General features: G+C 37.1%; 1 protein-coding gene across 1 annotated transcript; it reads right to left on the bottom strand.

The window, feature by feature from the left end:
- Nucleotides 1-1,668: 1,668 nt before the first annotated feature.
- RNMT (RNA guanine-7 methyltransferase) lies at nucleotides 1,669-23,489 on the bottom strand. Its single transcript, XM_029230162.1, has 11 exons — nucleotides 23,427-23,489; nucleotides 20,759-21,217; nucleotides 18,217-18,352; nucleotides 15,019-15,144; nucleotides 12,443-12,558; nucleotides 11,210-11,391; nucleotides 10,519-10,683; nucleotides 7,404-7,521; nucleotides 6,106-6,207; nucleotides 5,144-5,177; nucleotides 1,669-2,008 (listed from the first exon to the last, which is right to left on the bottom strand). The coding sequence occupies exons 2-11, from the start codon at nucleotides 21,173-21,175 to the stop codon at nucleotides 1,971-1,973; spliced, it is 1,434 nt and encodes a 477-aa protein (XP_029085995.1). The 5' UTR covers nucleotides 21,176-21,217; nucleotides 23,427-23,489; the 3' UTR covers nucleotides 1,669-1,970.
- Between the last annotated feature and the right edge of the window lie 44 nt (nucleotides 23,490-23,533).

Here is a 23,533-nt window from a genome sequence, read left to right as displayed (position 1 = left end):
GCTGGGATGCCGCACCCTCTGGCGAGGCTCCACACACCCCTCCACACATGCTAGCCCGCTCAGACCGAGAGCCCACTCCAGCTCTCTGTGCACCTTTCTATCCACTAAAGGCCTGGGGACCCCACCTTCCTTTCCTCTTGGTTTTGCCATCACAAATTACTCCACCCTTTGGGGATTCTTCTCTCTCCCAAATTACCCATGGAGTAGGACAGAGCAGAAGGAGGTTAAAAATATGCCTTATGACTTTCTTAGAATAAACTAAGACCATTACATGAGGACAGTGGTAGTAAATAACAGAGAAGTTTTTCATACTCTACCCAAACTATCACAATACTTTCTGGCACCTCCCCCAGAACTGAAATGAACCTGGGTACGTAACACCAAGAGCTCACCACCCCTACCTCCCCAGCACCAGCACCAAACTGTAGCTGGCAAATGGCAGCCACCAGGCAGAACTGCTACTATTTATTTTCCCCAATGACTTACGGTGAACCACCACTAAGGCAAATGACCATTTCTGTAAACTGGTAACAGTCTGGAGATGGACAGATTGTGGAAGGAATAGAAGTTAGGTAACCTGTGTTGTCCTGCTAGAAGGTCTGCTACTCTAACACCGTGAACAATCAACACACATAAACAAATTAAGAGACTACAGTTTTTTAACAAGTTCTCTGGATAATTACAGAAAGAAATGTCTTTAAAAACCATGCATGAAATAAGTGATTTTTAAAGGAGCATGTATAAATTGCTCTGCTTTGCTCTTTAAATTTTTCACTACATATAAAAAAGGCAAGTTTTCTAAACGGTGATAAATTAAGAAAAACAATTCACACTGGTGTCAGTTTCCGAAGAGTCACACAAGAAGCCAGGGCTGATAACTCTTAAGGGTTCTGAAATGGCACATGCAAATTGTGAATGGGGACAAGACGCCAGACCCACTGTGCCAAGTACAACGTGGTGACAGAAGAGCAGGTACTGGTTGTTTCTGGGCCAAAGGGGGTAACGGATCTACAGCATGCAGCACCCGTAACCCAGACCCGTCATCAGGGTGAATTCCTACAAAGTCTCTCAGTCAGCTTCCTTTACCACCACGCTGCCGCCCGCTCCCCACCCCGCCACCCCAACTGCAGTTCCATATATAAAGCTGAAGAAAATGTGCAAACAGGTTCACATGGGAGAGGTTCACCAAATGTTGAGAAAAGCACCTACGGCATTTTGGTTCAGTAAAGATATGAATTACATCCTTGATAATTAGAAACATTAATTGCTATTCTAAGAAACTCTTAAGAGAAAGCTCCCCAAATCCAAAACAATTTTATGCTGGAATTTGAAATGTTCTATCTAGTTCTAAAACTGCATCATATTAGCAAATGAAGTAGTTATTATTTAAAATGAAATTTAATAACTGGTTAAAATTCTAGGTAATTAACTTTTATGACCATCTAAAATTTAGTTTTAAACTTATAATTTTAACAATATATATTGAACACTTACATTCAATTGTACAGAACGCAATTAATTTAATCTTGAAAAACACTAACAAAACTAAGGAAATAAGTACACACACCTCCGAATCAGTACACTCTCTCACCAATTCTACAACTGCAATAAATTTAATACTGTAAATAAACACTGGACAAAGCAGAGCACTGGCGAAAGAACTCAGAGGCTTTAACAAGTCATTTTATAATTTTTATGAGCTAAGAGAGTGGAGGCAAATGGAATTCTTAGAACATTACTTAAAAATAGATTTTTAAAGACAAAGGTCCTGACTCACTCTTATATACACACACAAAGTTCATCTGTCACAGACAGCAAATGTTGAATTTATACACTGTAGTTTCCAGCAGCATCCTGCACGTTGAGAATAATTAAATTAAACAAGGATGTCAGATCTATGGAAGATGGACCATTCAAATCTGTACAAGAAAGAACACAGCTGTTCTGGTGCTACTGCATATGTGATGTGCTCACTGCTGCTTCTCAAATGCAAAAACCAAGTAAATACCTGAAAAGAAAACAAATAAAAGTTAGAGCTTGGTTTCTCACATCCTCAGGGCAACAATCTTGGTCTTGTTCATAATTTGGTGAAAATTCTCAAGCAGCTTTTGAAAAGGAGAAGTTCCATTATTTCTAGGAGTTCTTCAATAATTTTGAGTCATACTTAGGCAGATATGGGATCATATCTGCTTACTTGAACACAAATATCCACTTACTGTAATAGTGACATCACAGCCCTGGAGAAAACCAATTTAACAGCTCTAAATATCTCTACTGACCGTTTGAGGAAAAAAAAAAAGTATAAAAGCAAAGAAAATGAAAACTGGAAAACCTTATGATTTAATTCTTTTTACCTGGAATAACTGCACTACTATGAGTGCAGGGGTAATCTAAGTTTGCTACTCGGGGGGGGGAAAAACCCTAATAAAAATGGTAAGGAACACATATAACGTGCATGTTAAAATTCATCCAATTATCCAGTGGTTGTGTCGTAGGGCCTGGTAAGGAAAGTGAGCCAAAAGCCACATGATAATCGACAGTCCCAGCCCCAAGAGCACTCTCCCTTAAATAAGGTTTCCGGCTTTGATGTGTTCACTCAAAGACATCTAAATGCGTCTATGGTTCCCCATTCTGAACCACACTGAAGTTCAAACTTATTATATCTTCTTTTAAGATACTGATAGATTTTATGATTATGAAAACGACTGAGAAGACAAATCCTCAAAACATCACAAAAATGTTCAGGGTGTTCACTAGAACATTCACCCAGCAAGTCGAGATAAGAAGCCATGTGATGCGGAGGCCTCGCCCCTTGGGTCAACTGTAGAACAGGGGACGGATGAAGGACAGCAGACCACATAAGGGCCTCCCAATCCTCGACTCCTCAGCCTCTCCAACCCAGCCTGCACAGGAGCACCATGGCAGTCTCCCCTAACATCGTTCTGGTCATGCTATTCTTTACTCATTCTCTAGCTCCTGAGTCTTTTAGGAGAAATAAATATGGCTGGCAGCAGAATAGACACATGGGGAGAAAATAGGCAGGGTGATCATCAACACTGTGGATTCTTCTTGAGGGGAAGGAAGCAGAGCAGCCTAAAGCACTCACTGGCAAGTCGTGAGGCTCAGGATAGGCCGGCATTGCTGAGCTTGCGGTGCACTCCAAGTGCTCTTTCTGCAGCAAACGCTGCCAAACCCACCCCAAACACATCTATACCCACTGCAGATAACCTGGCAGTCCTGACCTACCTGGATCTAGGGTCATATAAAACCAGTGCTTAATTTCAGATCAGCAATGAATAACTTTCTCTCCTTTCTTACTCAAAAATTCTGGAAGTCTCACTAATTATATAAAACACCTTCTGTGCCAGTATTTCAACTGGGATTTAAACAAAAGAAACTTAAACCACTTCTAAAAGCAGATCAGCAACAATTCTCTTTTCTTCCACATTTAAAGCATCTTCTAGAGGAGCAGCAGGCTCTGGTAATACGAGCTAAATGATTAGACCAGTAGGAGTCTAAAATATAGCTTCTTAAGACTGTGGCACCAGCCCACAAAGCCCTCCAGGTTAGAAAAATGTAATTCATCACAGGGCACATGGACCCTGACACACTGACCCTGGCTGCCCTTTGGCCATTGTTCCTTTCCTATTGCTTTTCTCCTCTCTAACCCACCTCTTCTTCAACTGTCTGGGGGAATCTAATTCTTCACTTGTATATTACTGCTAAAGTCCATGTTTAATATAAAAATACAGTGCTCATCTGCAGCCAGCACCACCATCACGACCTTTGACCTAGGTCGTTCTGTTACACGGCACTTTGGGATTGGTGGGACATCTAAGGTAGTTGGCATATCTCCACTCCAGGGAAACCAAAGAAATGTGTCGGTTTCTGCACATATTTCTATGTTTGTCAGAGATTACGTCTCTAATATCTTCCAATCCCATTTCTACCGAGGTCACCAATATTCTGAAACTGGCTCAAAGTGTGCCTTCTTCCCTTTTCCTCTCTCTCCAATTCAGCAAGTTCTAAGAATTTTCCTTTCCGTGGGTGTCCATGAGGCCATGGCTGCGAGTGTGGAGCACCTGGGCTAGCTCTCTGACCTCAGCCAAGCTATTTGCCTGCTTTCCTATCTGTGAAAAGAAGACAGAATTAATAGTAGTCTACTGACAAAGCTGTGAGGATTAAACGAGGCATAACACAGGAAAAGTTTTGAACAGAGACTGGGCCCAAGCTAAACACTCAGCAATACGAACTATTATTATTTTCCAGATTTCACTAGTTTTTATTAAGCTCTCCTTCATCTGTTTTCCCCATTACAGGAACTTCAGCACGTAAAACAGTGGGCCCAGGAGTCACTTATTTATGTCTGTTTCTTCTACTGGATAGTACATTTCTGGAAAGCAGAGAGGTAACATTTATTTTTTTATCCTCCAAAGCCCTTTCATAGATCTTTATGTAAGTTAATATTCAAAATGTTTATCAAATGGGTTATCTCTGATTACCTTTGATTTTTCCTTCAACATAATCAACAAATATTTTAACCAAAGAGTGGGAACTACCTTTTAAGTCATCAGGGCAACCATATAAGGGTATCACCATCCTGGCAGGGAGGCTCTGGGACTTCACAGACTGGCCAGGCCTCTGACCTCTCCTCCAAAGACAGGTGCCTCACTTCAGAATGTCTCTACATCATGGCTGTTCCCAACCACACACCCTCTAAAACATCCTGCTCAATGCTGCTTCACTAAATGTTCTAGTATTTATTATGACCTCACTGTCAACGCCAGAGAGGCCAGAATCAAATAAAATACACGGAACTGCTCCATAAGCCAAAATTTCCAGCAGAAATGTAAGGTAAAGACATCAAATACAGATGGCTTCACGGTAACAAGTAGACAATGAAAATGTTTAAGAATGCTCATCAAAGTTTACGTTAAGGAACATCCTGCATATATTTTCTCTTGGCACTAAATAGCCGTGCAAGATGGGGAATTAGACATTTATAGGAATTTTGTGTATAACATAATCACCCCCTCACACAAATTAATACATGTCAGAAAAATTCTAAAGTTTTCAGATTTTAACAATCACTTTGAAGCAATTTTTGAAAATGTCAGTAAATCTACACTGATGATATACTCACTTGTAGCTTCCCATTCTGATTTACTTAAGGTTCCCTAAAATTTAAAAAAAAGAAAATTTCAGATTGAATATACATATTGAATAAGTACATATATAGTTATTTTTCAATAATGGACAGAGGTCTCCAAAACCCTAACTTCATTATAAATACACATGCAATTTACTGTTAATATTATTGTGATCTGAATATAAAATAAATCAATGAGATTAACCTTTAATGCCATCTTCTCACCACTTTTGCGCTCCTGCCAATTCTCTAAACCACTGATTCTCAACCAAAGGGTGAATCTGCATAAAGAGGGTATTCGTGTGTAACTGGAAAAATTATCTAGCTTACACTTGTAACTTGGAAAATGGAAAAAAAAAAAAAAAAAAGAGGCCTATCTTGAAACATCAAATAATACTGCAGGAGGGAATAAGATTTTACAAAAAATCACAAAATAAAGTATGTATCATACAAAGGAAATAAATTGTATTTAGTGATGTACTTGCTACTTTGCAAAGGCACTGAGTAACAAGATATACAGTGGCAAGTTTAGTGACTAATATAATTTTGAAGAAGTGATAATTATGTAGCATTCATAATTAAGGAAAATGTGAACTTCCACATAGAAGTCAGAGAAAATGAAGATGTAATTTTTCCCCATCTAAGTTCATAAGCCCCTGAATTTTATCTATGGAACACCACGAGTCAGTAGTGTCCAGGTAAAGATTCAATGGTATAGCAAGAAAACTCTCAAGCCAAGCCTATAACTTTTCTCCCATCCTTATTTCCTCCATTCTCAGTTTGTTAAAGTACATTTTATTCTATATTCTACAGTTATAAAAAGTTATCACAACTTAGGGGAAACAGACTACTGTATATCTGATTTGTAACTCAGTGAACTCAAGTATTATAAACCAGTGAAATAATTTCCTAAGTTTCCATTTTTCTATAAAGCATGTTAAAAAATAAAAACTTACCAATGGCAACCTCACTTGACTGTTCTTCATGTACTTTGCTGCATGTTCATAGTCATCCGCCTTCTCAGATGCAAGTTTGGAATTCTCGTTTGCAGGATATGGCTAGGGAAGCAAGTGAAATTCCTAGTTGAGACATTACACTGAAATTTACAATTCAGAATTAAACACACAATCACTGAAATAAAATAATTAAGACAGTAATCTTTAAGTATTACTTCAGGAATACAAACTACACATACTTTTGAAATATGAAAAAAAAAGGAGTGAAGGGAATCCTCTCTGAACAAAGCAGCTGCCATGGTCAACACTGAGCATGATCAGAGTATCTACAATCACAGAGAGTCTACACAGGGACTGAATAGCATCCTGAATTGCCACCAAGGACCACTGGCTGCAAACACCTTTACCTCCCTGACTCCTGGTCAAAGGCTTTTTCTGTTACGACTCTAAGCTGAAGGAAGTTATCAGAAGGGCTAAACATTCATTTGAACATTATGGTGACTTAGCAGCCATGGAAGTATGAATAGCAACTGGAAATAATACAAACGAAATGCTCAGTTAACAGAACGTTGGGAGTTCCAGAAGAGAAGGAAAATATCCAGCCTCCAATACAGGTCATCTCCATATTTACATAAAATCTGAAGAAGGGCCTCAAAACAATGCTGTTATAAAAGGTATGCTGGACAAATGTTTATTCAAATTACTTTGAGCACTATTTTTAATCCATTTGAACAACTCTTTATACTACAAAGTGCTTTGTAATGCATGTAAATAAAAACAATGAATTACACACTCATGTAGCAACCATCTGCTCTGTAAAGGTTATATACTCTTTTAATTCCTTTCTTTGCCCTGTTACAACAAACTAGCTAGCAAGGAATCACTTTAGATGTACATCTTCCTGAAGAATTTTTAAGAAACTGATCCAGGAATGTTTACTTTGCTATCTTCTTTTTCCCCTTTATAAGTATCCTACAGTAAGATCAGACATTAGAAATTTAGCTATGTGTTTGCTGTTTAAAAAGTATTTAGTTTTTTGGACTTCCATAGTGGGGAGAGGCCAGGGTGCTGCTGAACATCCTACAGGGCACAGAGCAGCCCCAAATGCCAACAGTCCTGAGGTTGAGAACTCTTATGTTAAAGTTCTGTCCTAGGTGCTGAAGAGTCTAGAGTTGGCACCAATAAGCTGTGTAACTTATATAAATACTGAGTGTGTACATGGCCTTGAAAGAAATCTCAGAGACAGCCAAACAAGTTTATTACCACCTGGAATTTTTACACCTTTTCTAAATACTCACCTCCAGGGCCTGCATTCGTTTTAACAGCATTTTATTTTCATTGTTCTTAATCTTTTCCTCATAGAATTCCAGAAATGTTTTTTTGTAGACTAGTTTCATATTGTACTTCTTCGCCATTCTGTCCAAAAAAGATTATTTAATGAAAAGGCTTCCAAAATATTTGTAATTCCACACGCAACAGTAACATCTTCTGGGCTTAACTAAAAACCTTTACAAATTCACAAGAGGACCATGGAAAATGAGTGAAGGGCAACACACCACTGACCTGAAGGAAATGTGCAGTTAAATCTCACTGGGTCACAGGGAACTCCAGTAACATAACAGGCCAGGAAATGAAATGAAAGGCTGTGAGATGGGGACCACAGGCTGTAAGGAACACTTTTCTACCAACTCCATTTCATTTGACTCGATCCCTCACAGTGGCATTGAAAATAGTGGCCAACTTCCTTCTTAAAATAGTCTCTTTCATCTACTGGATTCCCTGGCAAGACACACTATTAATTTTTATCCTACATCTTGAACTGGTTCTTCACAGTTTGCTTTACAGGTTTCTTTTCCCAACTTCCAAATGTCATGGTTCTGAAAAGTGTGGCCCAGAACCTTGCTCACTGTCACTCCCTGACGTATACAGCTTGCCAACAGCTACGGTAGCTCAGTCCTGGCCTCTGTCACTGCACTGCTCCCTAGAAATCTCCACCAGGACTGTCACAGGTGTGCTCTAACTCTCCACCTCCAGGGCTGAATCCCACTAGCCTGTTCTTCTGCCAGTCTTTGCTATTTCAGTAAATCTATCTAACGATCCACGCCTCCCCCTCTCTATGCCCAGTGTTCAGCACACCACCATGTCCTCTCTGTTTACCTATACAACATACTTCAAACAGGCCCACTTCTGACCCCGTCACTCGCCACCATCCTGCTCCAACACCATCACCACACAGCTGTACCACTTCGCTCGTTTCGCTGCTATTCTTACCCTTCCTCAACCAATTTTCCAACTGCAGCCAGATTATGCTTTTAGCAGTGCACAGGTCACATCCCTCCTTCACACCCTTCATTGGTTCTCCAGCACACTTAGGGCACAATTCAAAAGCCTTTAACATGGCCTCTAAGGCACTCATTTATACAGGAGTGCTGCCTCATCTTGAGCCAGCTGGGCCCTGATTCCTTAAGGCCCAGTCACAATGGCTTTCCTTCAGCTCCTTGAACTAGCCAAGCTCTGTCCATCCCACTTCGGGGCCTTCACACATATCGTCCCTTACGCCTGGAACACTCTCCCTTCCACTCTCCAACTGGCCAACTAGACAGCCTTTAGATGTTGACTTAAACATCACTTTTTCCAAGGTGGCTTCCTTAAATCCTCAATGACATTAGGTCTCCCTGTTATGCTTTGTGTGTGTTATTTTTTCCGAGTGCATTTGCTGAAGTTGATTACTATGTAGCTGTAGACAACAAAAGGGAACCTGAGGATGATTTCAGGTAGCACAAAAGGAGGAGAGGAAGAAAGGGAAAAAGTCTGAAAGGGGGCTTGTGAGGTGACAGATGAGGGGACAGAGTGAAGGAAACATTTGCGGGCCACTTGGATTTGCATGTAAGAGGCATACGGAAGGCAGGAGTCCCTGTAATTAGCATTAGCCCTCCTTGGAAAGACAACATGAGTAAATATAAAAGCCTCTTCTATTCCAGGTAGTTCATTTTCTATCATAAATATCCAAAATGAGCCTTTACAAATGAAACCAAGCTTTAACCCTAAGAAATACCATAATTACAAAGAACTGAGACTCACTTTGACCAATCTGAATAGGTTTGCCATGTAAAAGCTAATTAACGAAATGGCAGAAGGGTATCTCAAAATCCCTATGCATTTTCTGATTGTCTCCCTGAATGAATACCTGTCTTAATAAATAATTTTAAAAAATTTAAAATATTAAAGTGATACTTTATATGTTTATAATCATTAGGCAATATAAGCAGAAAAAATTGCTAGTGTATGCCTAGCATTTTTAAAAAAAAACTTTCATTTTATTCTTTATATTTTGGCGTATACTTAAATCACCACCTTTGTCAACCCCAAACACCAAGCTAACATACCAAACATATAAAACAACATACTAAAAATGTTTAATATTTTTCTTTCATAAAGTTGAAGAGCATAACATTTCCCCAAAGTTTGCTAATTATAAGGAATATGTGATATAAATTTTTTAATTTTATAGTTCATATTTATAAATTGTGCATAGTATTTTCCATGTTTAGTCACATGCTACTTCATTTTCTCATATTATTGTATATAATTTTTATATATTGTAGAACTCCTGAAAATCCTACACCCATAATTTTACAAGCTGCCTGAGACACAATTCAAATAATCACCAGCCAAATATAAGTAAAAAAATAAAGCTCTTCCTCTTCCTCAGTTAATAAAGGCTTTGTTTTAAAAAGAAGGAAATGCAGTTTGGTCAGCTGTGACATGGCCTGCATTTAACTGGACTCTTCCACGTTCCCTATCAGGGAGACCCCCAAGACCAAGAAAAGGCCTTGGGGCCTTACCTGAAACCCCAGCTTTCCCTGTGCCTGTGGTTTGCCAGGACTCCTAGGAATTCAGGTGCATGAGTGAATACATTCCTGAATCAGGAATTCCTGATTATTCATTCCTGAATAATCAATTTATTATTGCCATTGCCCGTGAGACAGAGGCAATTTCATAAGCTATAGCGAAATATAAAACAACTTTTAATACCTATCCCTGTCAAAAGGAGGATCTCTACTTTGGGAAGACTCATTTTATGTCACCAAAGTGCCAGCAGTTACTTAAAAACAAGTCTTTTGCTATTTATAGTGTCAGTTATTTTCTTCCACAACTTGCAGGCAACAGGCTCCCTTTCTTGCCTACAGGATGAAATAATTCCAGGAATAAAAGAAACTAAATGAGTAAGGCTGCAAGAGACCTATGCCACCAACCCTGGATTTGAAGTTATTCTTTTTTTTTTTTTTAAATAAGGCTATACTTCTTAGGATCCCACTTAAAATAAGAAACAAACATAAATACTGATTTTTTTTCCTTTTCTTTCTCTCTTACGCAAAAAGAGAATAGTTAACAGATTAATGACATTCTTACTCATTTAGCAATGGAAAATAGACCAAGAATTCAGGGACATCCACAACACCTTCCAAGTTGAAGTCATATTTGCAGCCAAATAAAGGATAAGCTCCTTTCTTCTGAAATTTCACAGTATATATTTCATTTCCAAATGATTCTGTTTCTGAAGCTTCAAGGCGTCTTCTATAAAAGTTATCCCCAAACCAAAACAAAAAGATTAAATTTGTTATTAGGTCAAATTTATTTTGATCAGATTAAATATGGGAGGGGGACACACACATGATGCAATTTTATAAAGATTAGCTTTTAATTGGATTTGAGCTACTTTTAAGAAGCTATACACTAAAAGATCATTAACAACCTCACTAATAAAATTATGCTGGAAGTAGGTTTCACTATCATGACAGCTGGTTAAGTCCCAATGCCTCACATCTGATCTGGAGTTTGTCTAGCAATACCACCTCTGGCTTTTTGGCTGGAAGTAACATCAATCTCCAACTTACACAGAAAGATGTTTTAAAGGTTCATCTGCAAATCTAACTTTTTAACTTAAAATTTGAGTATCTACTCAAATACATTATCAAAGTGCTCAGCCCTTATAAGATCAACACGGCATGTTCTGTAAACTTTATTCCTAATAAACACTTGCTACTCTAAAATAAGCTTAATTTTGAGTATTTTATAAACCACAACATATAAAAGTACTTACATCAATTCAAAGCTATTGGGAGTGGTACCAATAAAATAGCCTCCAGGGCTCAGTCTCTCACATGCATTTCTGAGCATGACGTCAGCCTGCTCATAGGACTCGAATGAGTAATGGCAGACAAACTGACAACTGCAGATGTCAAAGCACATTTCTGGGTCACGAAACTTATCAATCAAAAGTTCCTGAAACAAATTAAAATGGGTCAAGACTTTGAAGTTGGCTGGGACATAAAAATTTAGTGAATTAATTTCTAGAATTAGGATCCTTAAAAGTAGACATGACCTCTCACCAACCTACTCTTTCTCATTACATATCATAAAGATCATAATAAAAACGTTCTTTCTTTCTGATTCAATAGAATTTGATTCCCATTTTCACAGTAATTTTAAAAACTAGAGATTCTGAAATAATGCTAAAAAATATATCAAACATGACATTTAAAGGAGTTGAACCTTTAACTGGCTTTACTTGAAAACTAAAGTAAAATGATGTTGAACAGTAACTTGGGTTTAAAAAAAAACACAAAGCTGGTCTTTGGGACATTTTTTACTTTTTAGGCTGCGCCATGCAGCTTGCGGGATCTTTAGTTCCCCAACCAGGGACTGAATCCAGGCTACGGCAGTGAAAGTACTGAGTCCTAACCACTGGACCACCAGGGAACTCCCTGGGACATCTTTTTAAAACGCAGAAGTGTTTTTAAAGGTTTCCAACTTTCTAGCCCTTTTCCTTCCACTTTCACAACTGCAAACAAAATGTGTAGGGTTACAGGTATCTATAATAGTTCAATGAGCTAAGGAGTCAGAAAAGAAATGTTCAAGGGGGGGACTTCCAGCATTTTGAGTGCCTCTATGGTCTTGAACTTCAGCTGTTAAAGAGATTCGGAAACAGGTGTCACCAGACTGTGATATGCTGGGAAACCACCCAAACAAATTACAAGGTAAACAAAATGAAGTGCACATCTATTTCAAAATACTAGAAAATAAATCGTGTCCAAACAGAGAAGCAACAAATGATTTCCAAAGTAAAAGTATTAAAAGCTAAAAATTCCCAGAAGTATTCACTGGGTCATTTAAGGAAATTTATCATTAATGGAATTTCTAGTTGAAACTCAAAATCCATGTCCTAAAGATTTTTAATGTTTCAAAGCAAATTTTAAAAAAATGAGCTGATTTTTAAAGCAAACCATTTACTCATACTAAAATACAAAAACAGACAAATAAAAAAAATACATACCTTTGAACAATCAGCAGTTATAAATTCTGCACTGAAAATATATTCATTATCACGACAACGATTTTTCATGTCCTCGTACCGTTGCTGACACTGTTTGACAGAAACATCAGCAATATCTGGAAGGGGGAAGGGTATTAGTAATGTCAACAAAGGCCCACAGAGGTAAAACGGAAATGCAAAAATGGCACAAATCTAGACTTCATCTCAACTTTTAAACTTTGGCAGGGAATCTAGCCTTAGAAAAGCAAAAAGGTTCTATTTCCTTCAAAACAAAAGAGAAGAAAGTCTTTTGTTCCAACGGAAATGCCCTCTTATTTTTCAAAAGGAATTAACCACTTTTTCAATAGGTACTGACAACAGAAAAGTTCTACCATGATTTTTAAATGCTTATTCAAAGTTAAAAGCAGAAAGTTTAAATTCCAATTTGGATTATAAAACCTAACACTATACGCCCAGCTCTTTATAGTTTCTTAATAAAATGTTATTTGCCTTTTCCCAGTGTTGAGATTTGCACTGCAGGTACAAAAGCAACGGTGGGTACTTTGTCATGAATACAAGGTAGGGGCACCAATGGTACTGGTAATACTTGATATATTCTTCACTGCTATAAGCCAGCACAGAAAGAAAAAAGGGGGAAAAAAATCCAATTTCATTTAAGAATGTCCTTGATAAGCAGTAAAAATTAATTTTATGAAATCTTCAAAACATTTCTGCTACATAACAAAGTCTGCCTGAACAGGACTGGTGTGACTGTGCTGTAAGCTGTACTGCCCACTTTTTTCACACAAAATTGTTTCACTTAAAGAACCACTGACAGACAAACTGGTTATTCAGACTTTGTAATTTGGCAGACCTTTTCTTCATAGTGAAAAAAATGAGCCTGTCATTTCATGAAAACTACGGACTGTATTTGTTACCAATGATAAATTTGAGCTTTCAAGTGAAAGTTCCAACTCTGACAAACTTTTATCTACCACCACCGGCTGGGCACCTTCCCAATACTTAAGACTTTTCTGACCGATGGTGATATTAAACAAATGTGATTTCCTGATGTCAACATTTAGAAGATTTGCATAACTTTAGTGAACATTATTTTCCAAATATTACAAAATCTTGCAGGGCGAAGTGCAAGATAGACCAATGGATTTAAATATAACAGAACACAAAAAGTTCACCAATACGGTTTCAGATTCCACGCTGTAACTAACCTTTAAAGGAACTACCACTTGCCGAATTTTGATGTAGTATCAAAGATGAATATCCTCAATTATCTGAAAAGGCTATTAAAATACTCCATTTCACAACTACTCATCAAATAAAATAACACATCAAAACATATTGATGCAGAAACAGGTGTGAGAATCCAGTTGTCTTCTATTATTCCAGACTCTAAAGGAATTTGCAAAAGTACTTTTAAAATGCCAGTCTTCTCACTACATTTTATCTATAATAAATATTTTTTAAATTCTCGGTTTTAATTTCTATAATCAGCAGATATAACCACATATGCAAAAGCTTTCTGGGGTCCTCAATCATTTTGAAGAATGTACTGTGGTCATAAAACCAAAAACTTTGACAAGTGCCGATTTAGGCAATACTACTCCACAGGTGGTGCTGGGTACTTCCCACAGCAAGGAACATGACATCATCTTGTCCCTCTTCAGGGTTAAGACTGACCAGCAGATTCAGGCACTTGATTCATCCAGTTAAGTTCCTATCAACTTTTCACCTAATAGCTTAGATCTATTATTTTACCAAGCGTGGAAAAATTTATTCATCATGATTTTTCAATAAAGAGGTATTTTTCTTTTCAACCATTTGGTTACGTTGAAATATGGTTTATACAGGGTTAGAGAAGATAAGTACTAGCCACCTCCTCCCTTAGTTTATGAATTTCAGAATGAGTAAGTTTCCTTGCTCCCTCCAAGTGTGAACGAGATTTTTCCCCTTTATTTCATGTTTCAATCCACTGTAATCACTGTCTTTTTAAAATAATTAATTAATTAATTAATTAATCTTGGCTGCGTTGGATCTTTGTTGCTGTGCGCGGGCTTTCTCTAGTTGTGGCGAGTGGGGGCTACTCTTTGTTGCAGTGCACAGGATTGTCAATGAGGTGGCTTCTCTTGTTGCGGAGCACGGGCTCTAGGCACACGGGGTTCAGTAGTTGTGGCGCACAGGCTTAGTTTTAGTTGGTCCGCAGCATGTGGGATCTTACCAGACCAGGGCTCGAACCCGTGTCCCCTGCATTGGCAGGCGGATTCTTAACCACTGTGCCACCAGGGAAGTCCCTTGTAATCACTCTCTTTTTTAATGAAGAAACTATCCTATCTTTGACCAGTGAAAGCCTTTCCAAGCTTGTGTTTCAAACATGGAGTCCGACATGACTCCAATCATCCTTGTTTTTAACACCATCAGTAAAGTCTCATTACTCATTTTAGAAAACACCCATCTCATGCCTAGCCCCCAGACATCTTGTGGTAAGGTATTTTGGTATTATGTCCATAATGAGATCTTTCTTATTTACATTTACCTGACAGACCACAAATTATTCTTTCCCATGCCATTATCTGTCTTACCAGTACAAACTAGCTTGTCAATTCTTCCCTTTTTCCACTTGAGCAAATCTCCACCTTTACCACATCCCAGGTCCAAAACAGTGATATCACGTTTTTTTTTCAGTCGCACCTTTTCTAAAAATTCTCCTAAAAGAGAAAATTAAGTCATAATAAATGATCTCTTCTCCATTTTTACTAAAGCATAAACTGTTACCCCTAATAACCTACTAACTTCTGCCTGACACGTACAGTAAGTCCCCTACATTCAAATTAGAGAACTTTCAAAGATGTGAATGTGTGTTCGTTATGTCCAATCACGTAAGTTAGTTCATGTGTCTGGCATACATTGTCACATGCATGCTCTACAAGTGATTGTGCTTTTGTGTATTTTACGGTACAGTACTGTACAGAGTACAGTAGTACAGTATTATTTCAAGCCCCGAAGGTCCAGAAGCTATTGTAAAAGCAGTGGTGATGTAGCTGGTCCTGCTAAGAAGCACAGGTTGTTGTAATGTACTACTGTACTTTTCAAGGAACTGTACTGTAAGTTTAAAAATATTTTATGTTTGTTTTTTATGTATTATATGTGTGAGAAGTTATGATAACCTATTACAGTATAGTACTATAAAGCAATTGTGTTAGTTGAGTACCCAGGCTAACTCTGTCGGCCTTACAAACAAATTGGACTTATGTACGTGCTCTCAGAACAAAGCTCGTTCTTGTGTAGGGGACTTAGTGTAATATAAACACATTCATTTATGTAATTAATTCATAACTTCTAGAAAATATTTCAAAATTTGACTAAGAGTTAATTAACTTGATCCTTCAGCATTAAAGATGAAAGAGTATGTGTCTGGTATTTTAGAAGCTAAGACAGGTTTTTGAAGGTTATTTTCAGAATTTGATTCAACATTAAATAGCAAACATTTTATTTTTTCTCTCTCATTTTATTAAAAAGAAGTTTAATAGTACAAAGAAGCCACATGACCTTGGTGGGTCAATAGCAAACATTTTAAATTCTAATTAATACAAGAATACCGAACACTTGCTCATAAGAAAAAAATTATTCATAATTTTTTGCAGTTCTCTTTCCAAAGCTAAGTGTTTAGCTTACTATACACGTAATAATTATGGGATCACAAGAGACCTTGGTTTTGATAAAAGATGTCAAGCTTACCTCTAAACTAGTCAAAAAACTATACATACCTCTTAATTTTACTATCATCAGAATTCTTAAAAACTCTGAAATAAAAATGGAGTCTTTTATCCCAATCTACCAAATCACATTAAGATCCAACGAATAACATTAGCATGTCCCTTACATCAATAGCCAAATGGTTCAAACATAAGTTAAAGGCATATTAATATTCTTAGACAATGAAATATTCAACAAGTCTAAAATTGGATAAAATACTGAATCCTAGATCTACTCTTCCTATCATTCTGAGTTTAATGTTTTCTATTTCTTATGTGTACTATTTTGACTGCTAGAATATTCTGTATAAGTACTTCTGCCTTTCACTGTCACAGAAGTACAAGTGTTCCATATTCAACTTTCTGCTATGAATCTTAAAAAAAAAACCAGCATAAAATATAATACGGAAAGAGTGAAAATAAGAATTATAAAATCTCTTTATTTCCACATAAGATTAATGAGAGGGGAAATCTTCATGAAACATTATTCAAAGATATCTTTATCACATTCAAGCATTGTACTCAACTATCACTAGCTATAAGCAGCAACAAGGAAGCGAAAATGAATGACAAAGAATGGGTGTTGAGAAGAAAAAGAAAAAAGGCAGCAAGGGAATTTGGCACAGGCCACACTGATTACAGCAGGACCAGAAAGACAGGTGCAGATAGCAAAGCACCCATTGAGAGAGTTGCTGGAACAGCTGAAGAAGATATAATACCATAAATATGCTAAGAGATAAATTTTTGCCAAGTCTGACATACGTGTTTTTAAAAACTACCCATTTCCCTGTTTATAAAAATAATACAACTAACAATGTGAAAAATAGTGCTGAACTTAAAAATATTTATTCAATGAATAAATACACGAATAAACAACACATTAGGAAAAATACTAAATGATAACTTATCTGCATTACTGAGGATGATGAGGAAAGGAAGAGAAAAACTGAAAAGAAATTAGGAACAGCAACCAAAGATTACGAGTATAGAGTAAAAATGCCATAAGTAACCTAAAAATAAATAAATAAATAAAAAGAAGTTCGTTTATTCATTTACCCTGGCTGACAAGTAGCAGAGTCAAATAAGTCTTATTTTTATAATAAAACAAAGAAAAATATTAAAATGTGTTCGAAATAATGAGTCTAGTTCCCACTCCTGACACTTCTCAGAACGGATAATTTATCTTTTAAAATTACTAAATTATTGTTAAAACTAGTAGAAAGTAGCCATAATTAGCACTTTATTCTTTTCAGTGTAAATATGAAAGCATTCTCACTTTTTCTGAGGTTGGCTTTTTAGAAAACAAAAACAGAAACCAAAATTAAAAAAAAACCTTTTTGTGAAAAACTCCAAAATCTACTGGCTTTTAAAAATTCTCTAATCTCAGGTAAGTGACTATTTAATGTACTTGATACACAAAGCAATAGATATATTCTGAATCATATTTCCTCCACTGACTTCCATTTTAATATCAAAGGTGAGTTTCCATAGATAAAATGCTTCTAAAAAGCTGAATGTCTTCATCAATCCTCAGAGTAAACTTTATTTCTCCCCAGAAGAAAAAACAAGTTCAATGGACAATCAATACACATGATGACCTTTAACAACTCATTAAAGGCCTAGAGATAAAAGATCATGGCACTGCCCATTTTCTTGACCTAATGGAACCCAAATGTTTAATTCAACAATATATCATTGCTCCAAATTATTTAATAGCACTAGGTTAGCTTGATTCTAAATGTAAAAGCACGTTGCCTTCTGAAAGCCTGATTAACTCATCAACTTAATATTAATTAAACACTCATTGCTATCTTATGTAGTCAATCATAAGTAAATATGAAAAAAATTTACCTAAAAGGCTTAGTTTCAGTTTTGGCTCCAGTCTTATAAAGCCAAGCTTTGATGATTAAATGAATAGTAACTAAAGACCTAGTAGCTTTGTGTATGATTAACCATTTGGGGAGTAAAAATGAGACATAAGCTGAAATTAAAAATTCAAAACTATAAATCAAAAAACAAGCATACCAATGAGGACACTTTTCATCCAATTATTAAAGTTTCTTAGGTAAAAAATTCTACTTTGGCTACGCTTCTCCAAACCAACTTCCTGGAGTTCATTGTAGTGAGCAGCCACTGCTGAGCTGTGTCCTTCTTCTAAGTTCTGAAAATAAAAGAATTGAATAAAATTAAGAAGCTGAACATGAAAAAAATTAGTCTAAAAGAGCATCTGACCTATATACGGATAAAATACTACTGAAATTGGTAAACTTCATTAAGCAATGGCATAACCACAGAAATCCTAATTATAATCACATGGAAGATTTTCCCCTGTTCCCTATTTTTAAAAACATCTCCTGATTTAAAAAATTTTCATCTTGATTTTCATCTATAGAATTTTGGTGTTAATGTATTAATAAAACCAGTACTCTTCCAGAGTTCTGATTTATTCAATTCAGTAAATGTCAGTCAGTGGATGAAGTTCCTACAAGAATATAAAATAGAAATAATACATTTATTATATTACTATAAAATTGTTGTGGGCATTAAGTGAGATAATATACACAAAGAGATGGGAACTCAACAGGCTATGTTCAGTGTCAGTGATTTCTATTATTTGCTATTAATCTAATTCAAGTTTCAATTTGTGCTCTCTATCTAAGACCCTAAGCATTCTGCAAAAATGCCAGGAAAGTAAAGGGCTTCAGATCCCCCCACTCCCCTGCTCAACCAAAGTGTTTCATCTGACATGTAAAATAGGTAAAAGGTTTACGATTTTCACTTGAAAAAAGGGTTCCACTGCTAGTAAAAGTTTAAAAACTACATTTATGATACAAGCTCCTCTCTGTTACAAAGATTTGCATTCCACCAATGACAAACATGTGGCTTATCTGCTTTCTTCCTGAGGAGTGATGGCAGAATTTTACTCATTCATTGAGTAATCCAGATTCCAACTCAGATCCCGCCACAATATAGTACTTCCAGATGAAAATGACTTGCTATCCCTTGCTTTATAATATTCTTGCTAAATACCAGGCTTAGCTAAAATTGTATGTAACTACCCTAATAAGAAGTGGAAACACCATAGTTTAAGGAATTACATTAAGAAAAGAATGTAAAGCTGGGTGTCATCTTGATATTTATCATTGTAAGTGATAATCTCAAATACTTCAGACATAAAAGAGATGAACACCTAATTACGAAGGAAAAAAAAGAGGATGAACGCCTAATTAAAAGAAAAAAAAAAGAGATGAACACCTAATTAAAAAGGGAAAAAAACGAACACCTAGTTAAAAGGGAAACAAAATTTAAAAATTAATTAGGAACACCTAATTAAATCATCTGGACCTTACACTGTTGTGTTTTTGAAAGTACTAAGAAAAAGTAAACTATAAAAACTACCTTTCAAGTTTCTAGTTAAATAAGATTTCCGAAATAAGATAAAAATTATCTCATTAGCAGAAGTTGTACCCACATAGAAAATAACTAAATTACAAGAGTTAAAACCCTACTTTATCTTAAGACGATGTCTATTAAAAATAGAACATTCCTACAGATGGTCAAAAAGCACATGAAAAGATGCTCAACATCACTAATTATTAGAGAAATGCAAATCAAAACTACAATGAGGTATCACCTTACACAGGTCGGAATGGCCATCATCAAGAACTCTACAAACAATAAATGCTGGAGAAGGTGTGGAGAAAAGGGAATCCTCATACACTGTTGGTGGGAATGTAAACTGGTACAAACCGTACAACCACTATGGAGGTTCCTTAAAAAACTAAAGATAGAACTACCATATGATCCAGCAATCCCACTGCTGGGCATATATCCAAAGAAAACCAGAATTCGAAAAGATACATGCACCCTAATGTTCACTGCAGCACTATTTACAATAGCCAAGACATGGAAGCAACCTAAATGTCCATGACAGAGGAATGGATAAAGAAGATGTGGTACACATATACAGTGGAAAATTACTCAGCCATAAAAAAAAATGAAATAATGCCACTTGCAGCAACATAGATGGACCTAGAGATTATCATACTAAGTGAAGTCAGTCAGAGAAAGACAAATATCATGATATCACTTATATGTGGAATCTAAAAAATGATACAAATGAACTTATTTACAACACAGAAATAGACTCACAGACTTGGAAAACAAATTTATCGTTACTGAAGGGGTAAGGTGGGAAGGAGGGATAAATTAGGAGTTTGGGATTAACATATACACACTACTATATATAAAATAGACAGTCAACAAGGACCTACTCTACAGCACAGGGAACTCTACTCAATATTCTGTAATAACCTATATGGGAAAAGAATCTGAAAAAGAATGGATATATGTGTATGTATAACTGTATCATTTTGCTGTATACCTGAAACTAACACAACATTGTAAATCAACTATACTCCAATATAAAATAAAAATTAAATTAAAAAAAAGAACATTCTTAAGTTATTAAAATTATGTAAAAAAAAAAAAGGTATTATTTCACAACTGCTCCAGATTTCAATCTGACATATTCCATTATGAATAAAAGAAAATACACTCAAAATACCTTTTGCTTTTCAGGAACATCTTCAAGTTCTATTTTTCTCCTTTTCTGAGTGCCATCTCCAGTAGGTTCATCTTCTGGAAAACCATCAGTTTCCATTCTTCTTTTCCTTGAAATGCCTTCATCATCACCAGAACCTTTTTCCTCTGGGGCAATTTCAGCATCAAGTTTTCTTTTCTTGGATGGAGTGTCTTCCCCACAACTAGAACTTTCCTTTACAAGATCATCTTCAAACTCCATTTTTCTCTTTTTTGGAGTGTCTACTTGCCCACAAGTAGGAGCCTTTTCAGGAAACCCAGTCCCAGGAGAGGTTGTGTTTTCATTAACAATGAATGAAGACTCTGTTTCTGAATCTATTGATGTTTTTGCCTCTTCATGAGAGATCTTTTCACATTCCTCTGCTTTTGCAGAATTTTCCATTTTTGATTACTTAAATATATGGTAAAACTTCATGAACTAACACTGGAATGGCAAAAATTTCATATTACTTGTAAATGTAATGCTAAGACTTTAAAAACAATTTAAACCAGAAACTAGTCATTTAATTTCAGCGATCAACTAAGAGTTTAAAAAACCTCATTAAAGAATATTGAAAACAATATTGATATATATCGCATATGAATTTCTGAAAATGCTAATGTGGAAGTACTAATTATAATCCCGGAACACTTCTACAATCTTGTCCATAAAAGTCACCATTGGCATTAAAACTGACGAAGTCGTGGTAAATGAAGTCGGTTCCATTTCTATCCTGATCCTTACCCTACAGCCTTGGTTCCCCAAATGTGCGCTGGACTCTATAACAAACTGATATGGGCACAGGAGAATATTTCAAAATTTAAGGCAACGGTAGTGACATCTGACATCTGGAAAATATCACAGATACACCTTCAAATAGAGCATAGTTTTAACTGAGTAGATTGCACTACATTTCTTTAAATGACACCAGAAGCTTGTGAAGCTGAGACTGGTGGTACCACAGAAAATCAGTGTAAAACAGGAAATGAAGTTGATGTCAAATCTGATCTCAAGGCTTGAGAAGATATCCAGTACTCAACAGATGTACATATTCCACTAGTATGCATTCGTGGTTAGCTAAGAATTAAACACAATTTTTTTTCAATCCGTGCATTATTTTTAAATACAAAGTTGTTAGGACACGCTTATTAAATTGTTTGGACTAAACTATTTAGTAAGGGAAACTACTAGGTATTTCTTTTGGCCTAGGGACACTGAAAACCAAGAACAGGAGAAGTCTGGGAACCTACAGTTGACTTCTAAAATCCTTACTTCGTAATGGGTGTCAGAATTAGGTAGAAAGTGAAGAAAGTAGAATTGGGTGGACAAGAAGTTTCAAGACCCAGCCTGCAACTTAATGACCATTAGTCTCTTTCAAATGTTCTTAAGCCTATGTGTGAAATGGGAGGGGGAGAAAAATAAGTGAGCTATTTATTGGACAGGAATTTATTAAGTCATTCAACAAGTTGAGCGAAAGCCTACTACAGAGAAGCTCAATAAGACACTATGTGAATTAGTCTTCAAGAAGTTTACAGCTGATATACTACTAAAATGTTAGGCTGTATTATTCAAACCAAATGTAAAAGAAAAAGCAAAAGTCCAAAAATCAGTGAGATTCAGCAAATTCAGAACCTGAAAATTATGAAGCGGGGGGTGTTCCCTGTAAAGAAACAGAATAAGAAATAAAGTCGGTTAATGGAATGGGTAAAAACAAGTCACTCTAAACCGGGAAGGGTTTCAAGGGATATTAACTTTCACTACCCAAGGTTTGAGGTAACAGAATACCAAGACGTGCCAAAACAGGAAGAAATGACGCAGAGAGAAAAAAATTACCCAGAAATGTAATTTTATGAATACTGCTTAAAATGATTATCTAGTAAAACTATCCACCAAATTGTCAAGTCCCTATCCTCTCCTCCCTACCATTTATTTCTTAATAAGGAAATAGAAACTGGTTTTAATATAACTTATCCTTAGCTATAAATAATTTCAGCTGTAAATGTAATATCTAAATTCTCTATTGGGAATAAAAGTTAATTTTATTTATATTTATCTGTAACATTTCCACAGATGAGATGGTCTAAAGACAATTCGGTCAGAATAAACACGGATTTCCAAACGAACCCAAAGATGGATAAGACTGAGGCCGAGCGTCTAAGGTGAACAAAGAGTAAGGTCCAGACCCAAGAGGGCTGTCCTTCGGAACCCTCGAGGAAGAACTCCGGTACAGAGTCGACAGATACAGAGATGCGCATGAACGACCACACCTGCATCTCGGTGACCTGCGCGGCAGTCACACCCGAGGTTTCACGGGAACCGCCGGCCCCGGGACTCGAGCTCAAGCAGGTGAGCTCCACGCCCAACCCGCCGGCGGGCCGGGTCTCCTCGAGCCCGAGGACTCACTGAGCTGCTCAGGCGCCGCCCGGCTCAGGTTCCAGTCCACTACGCAGGCCAGGCCGCCGGCCGCTCCGGCTCCGGCAGCCCGGCAGGCCTGAAGCCGCTCTAGGGCCTCCCGAACCCGGGCCGGCTCTGCGCGGAGGGGCGTCAGCGCCCACGGACCCGGCACTGCCAGCGGTCTGAAGGCCTCTTCCACCGGGGCGGGCGCGGCTACACACAAAGAGTACGAAACCCAGCGTTGGAACCACACACTCACCGTCCAGCCATCCGCGACTCTGTTTGCGGAAGCGACTCCGCGCCACGCGCACGCTGTGACGCCACTTCCGGAGAGCGCGGGTCACGCGTCCCGGAACCCCGAGTCCC

Source organism: Monodon monoceros, unplaced genomic scaffold (assembly GCF_005190385.1).
Source record: "Monodon monoceros isolate NGI ecotype Baffin Bay Population unplaced genomic scaffold, NGI_Narwhal_1 Super_Scaffold_1, whole genome shotgun sequence".
Taxonomy (NCBI): Eukaryota; Metazoa; Chordata; class Mammalia; order Artiodactyla; family Monodontidae; genus Monodon; species Monodon monoceros.
The sequence above is the reverse complement of the archived record's forward strand: the minus strand, read 5'-3'. Positions and strand labels throughout refer to the sequence as shown.

What these genes read in the sequence shown, in the direction of transcription:
- RNMT (XM_029230162.1), bottom strand. Translation starts at nt 21,175, where the DNA reads ATGGAAAATTCTGCAAAAGCAGAGGAATGTGAAAAGATCTCTCATGAA. An exon ending in AACGAATGCAGGCCCTGGAG is followed by an intron (nt 6,208 to 7,403) that starts GTGAGTATTTAG and finishes TTGCTTCCCTAG; the next exon opens with CCATATCCTGCAAACGAGAA. An exon ending in GTCAAGTGAGGTTGCCATTG is followed by an intron (nt 5,178 to 6,105) that starts GTAAGTTTTTAT and finishes TTTAAATTTTAG; the next exon opens with GGAACCTTAAGTAAATCAGA.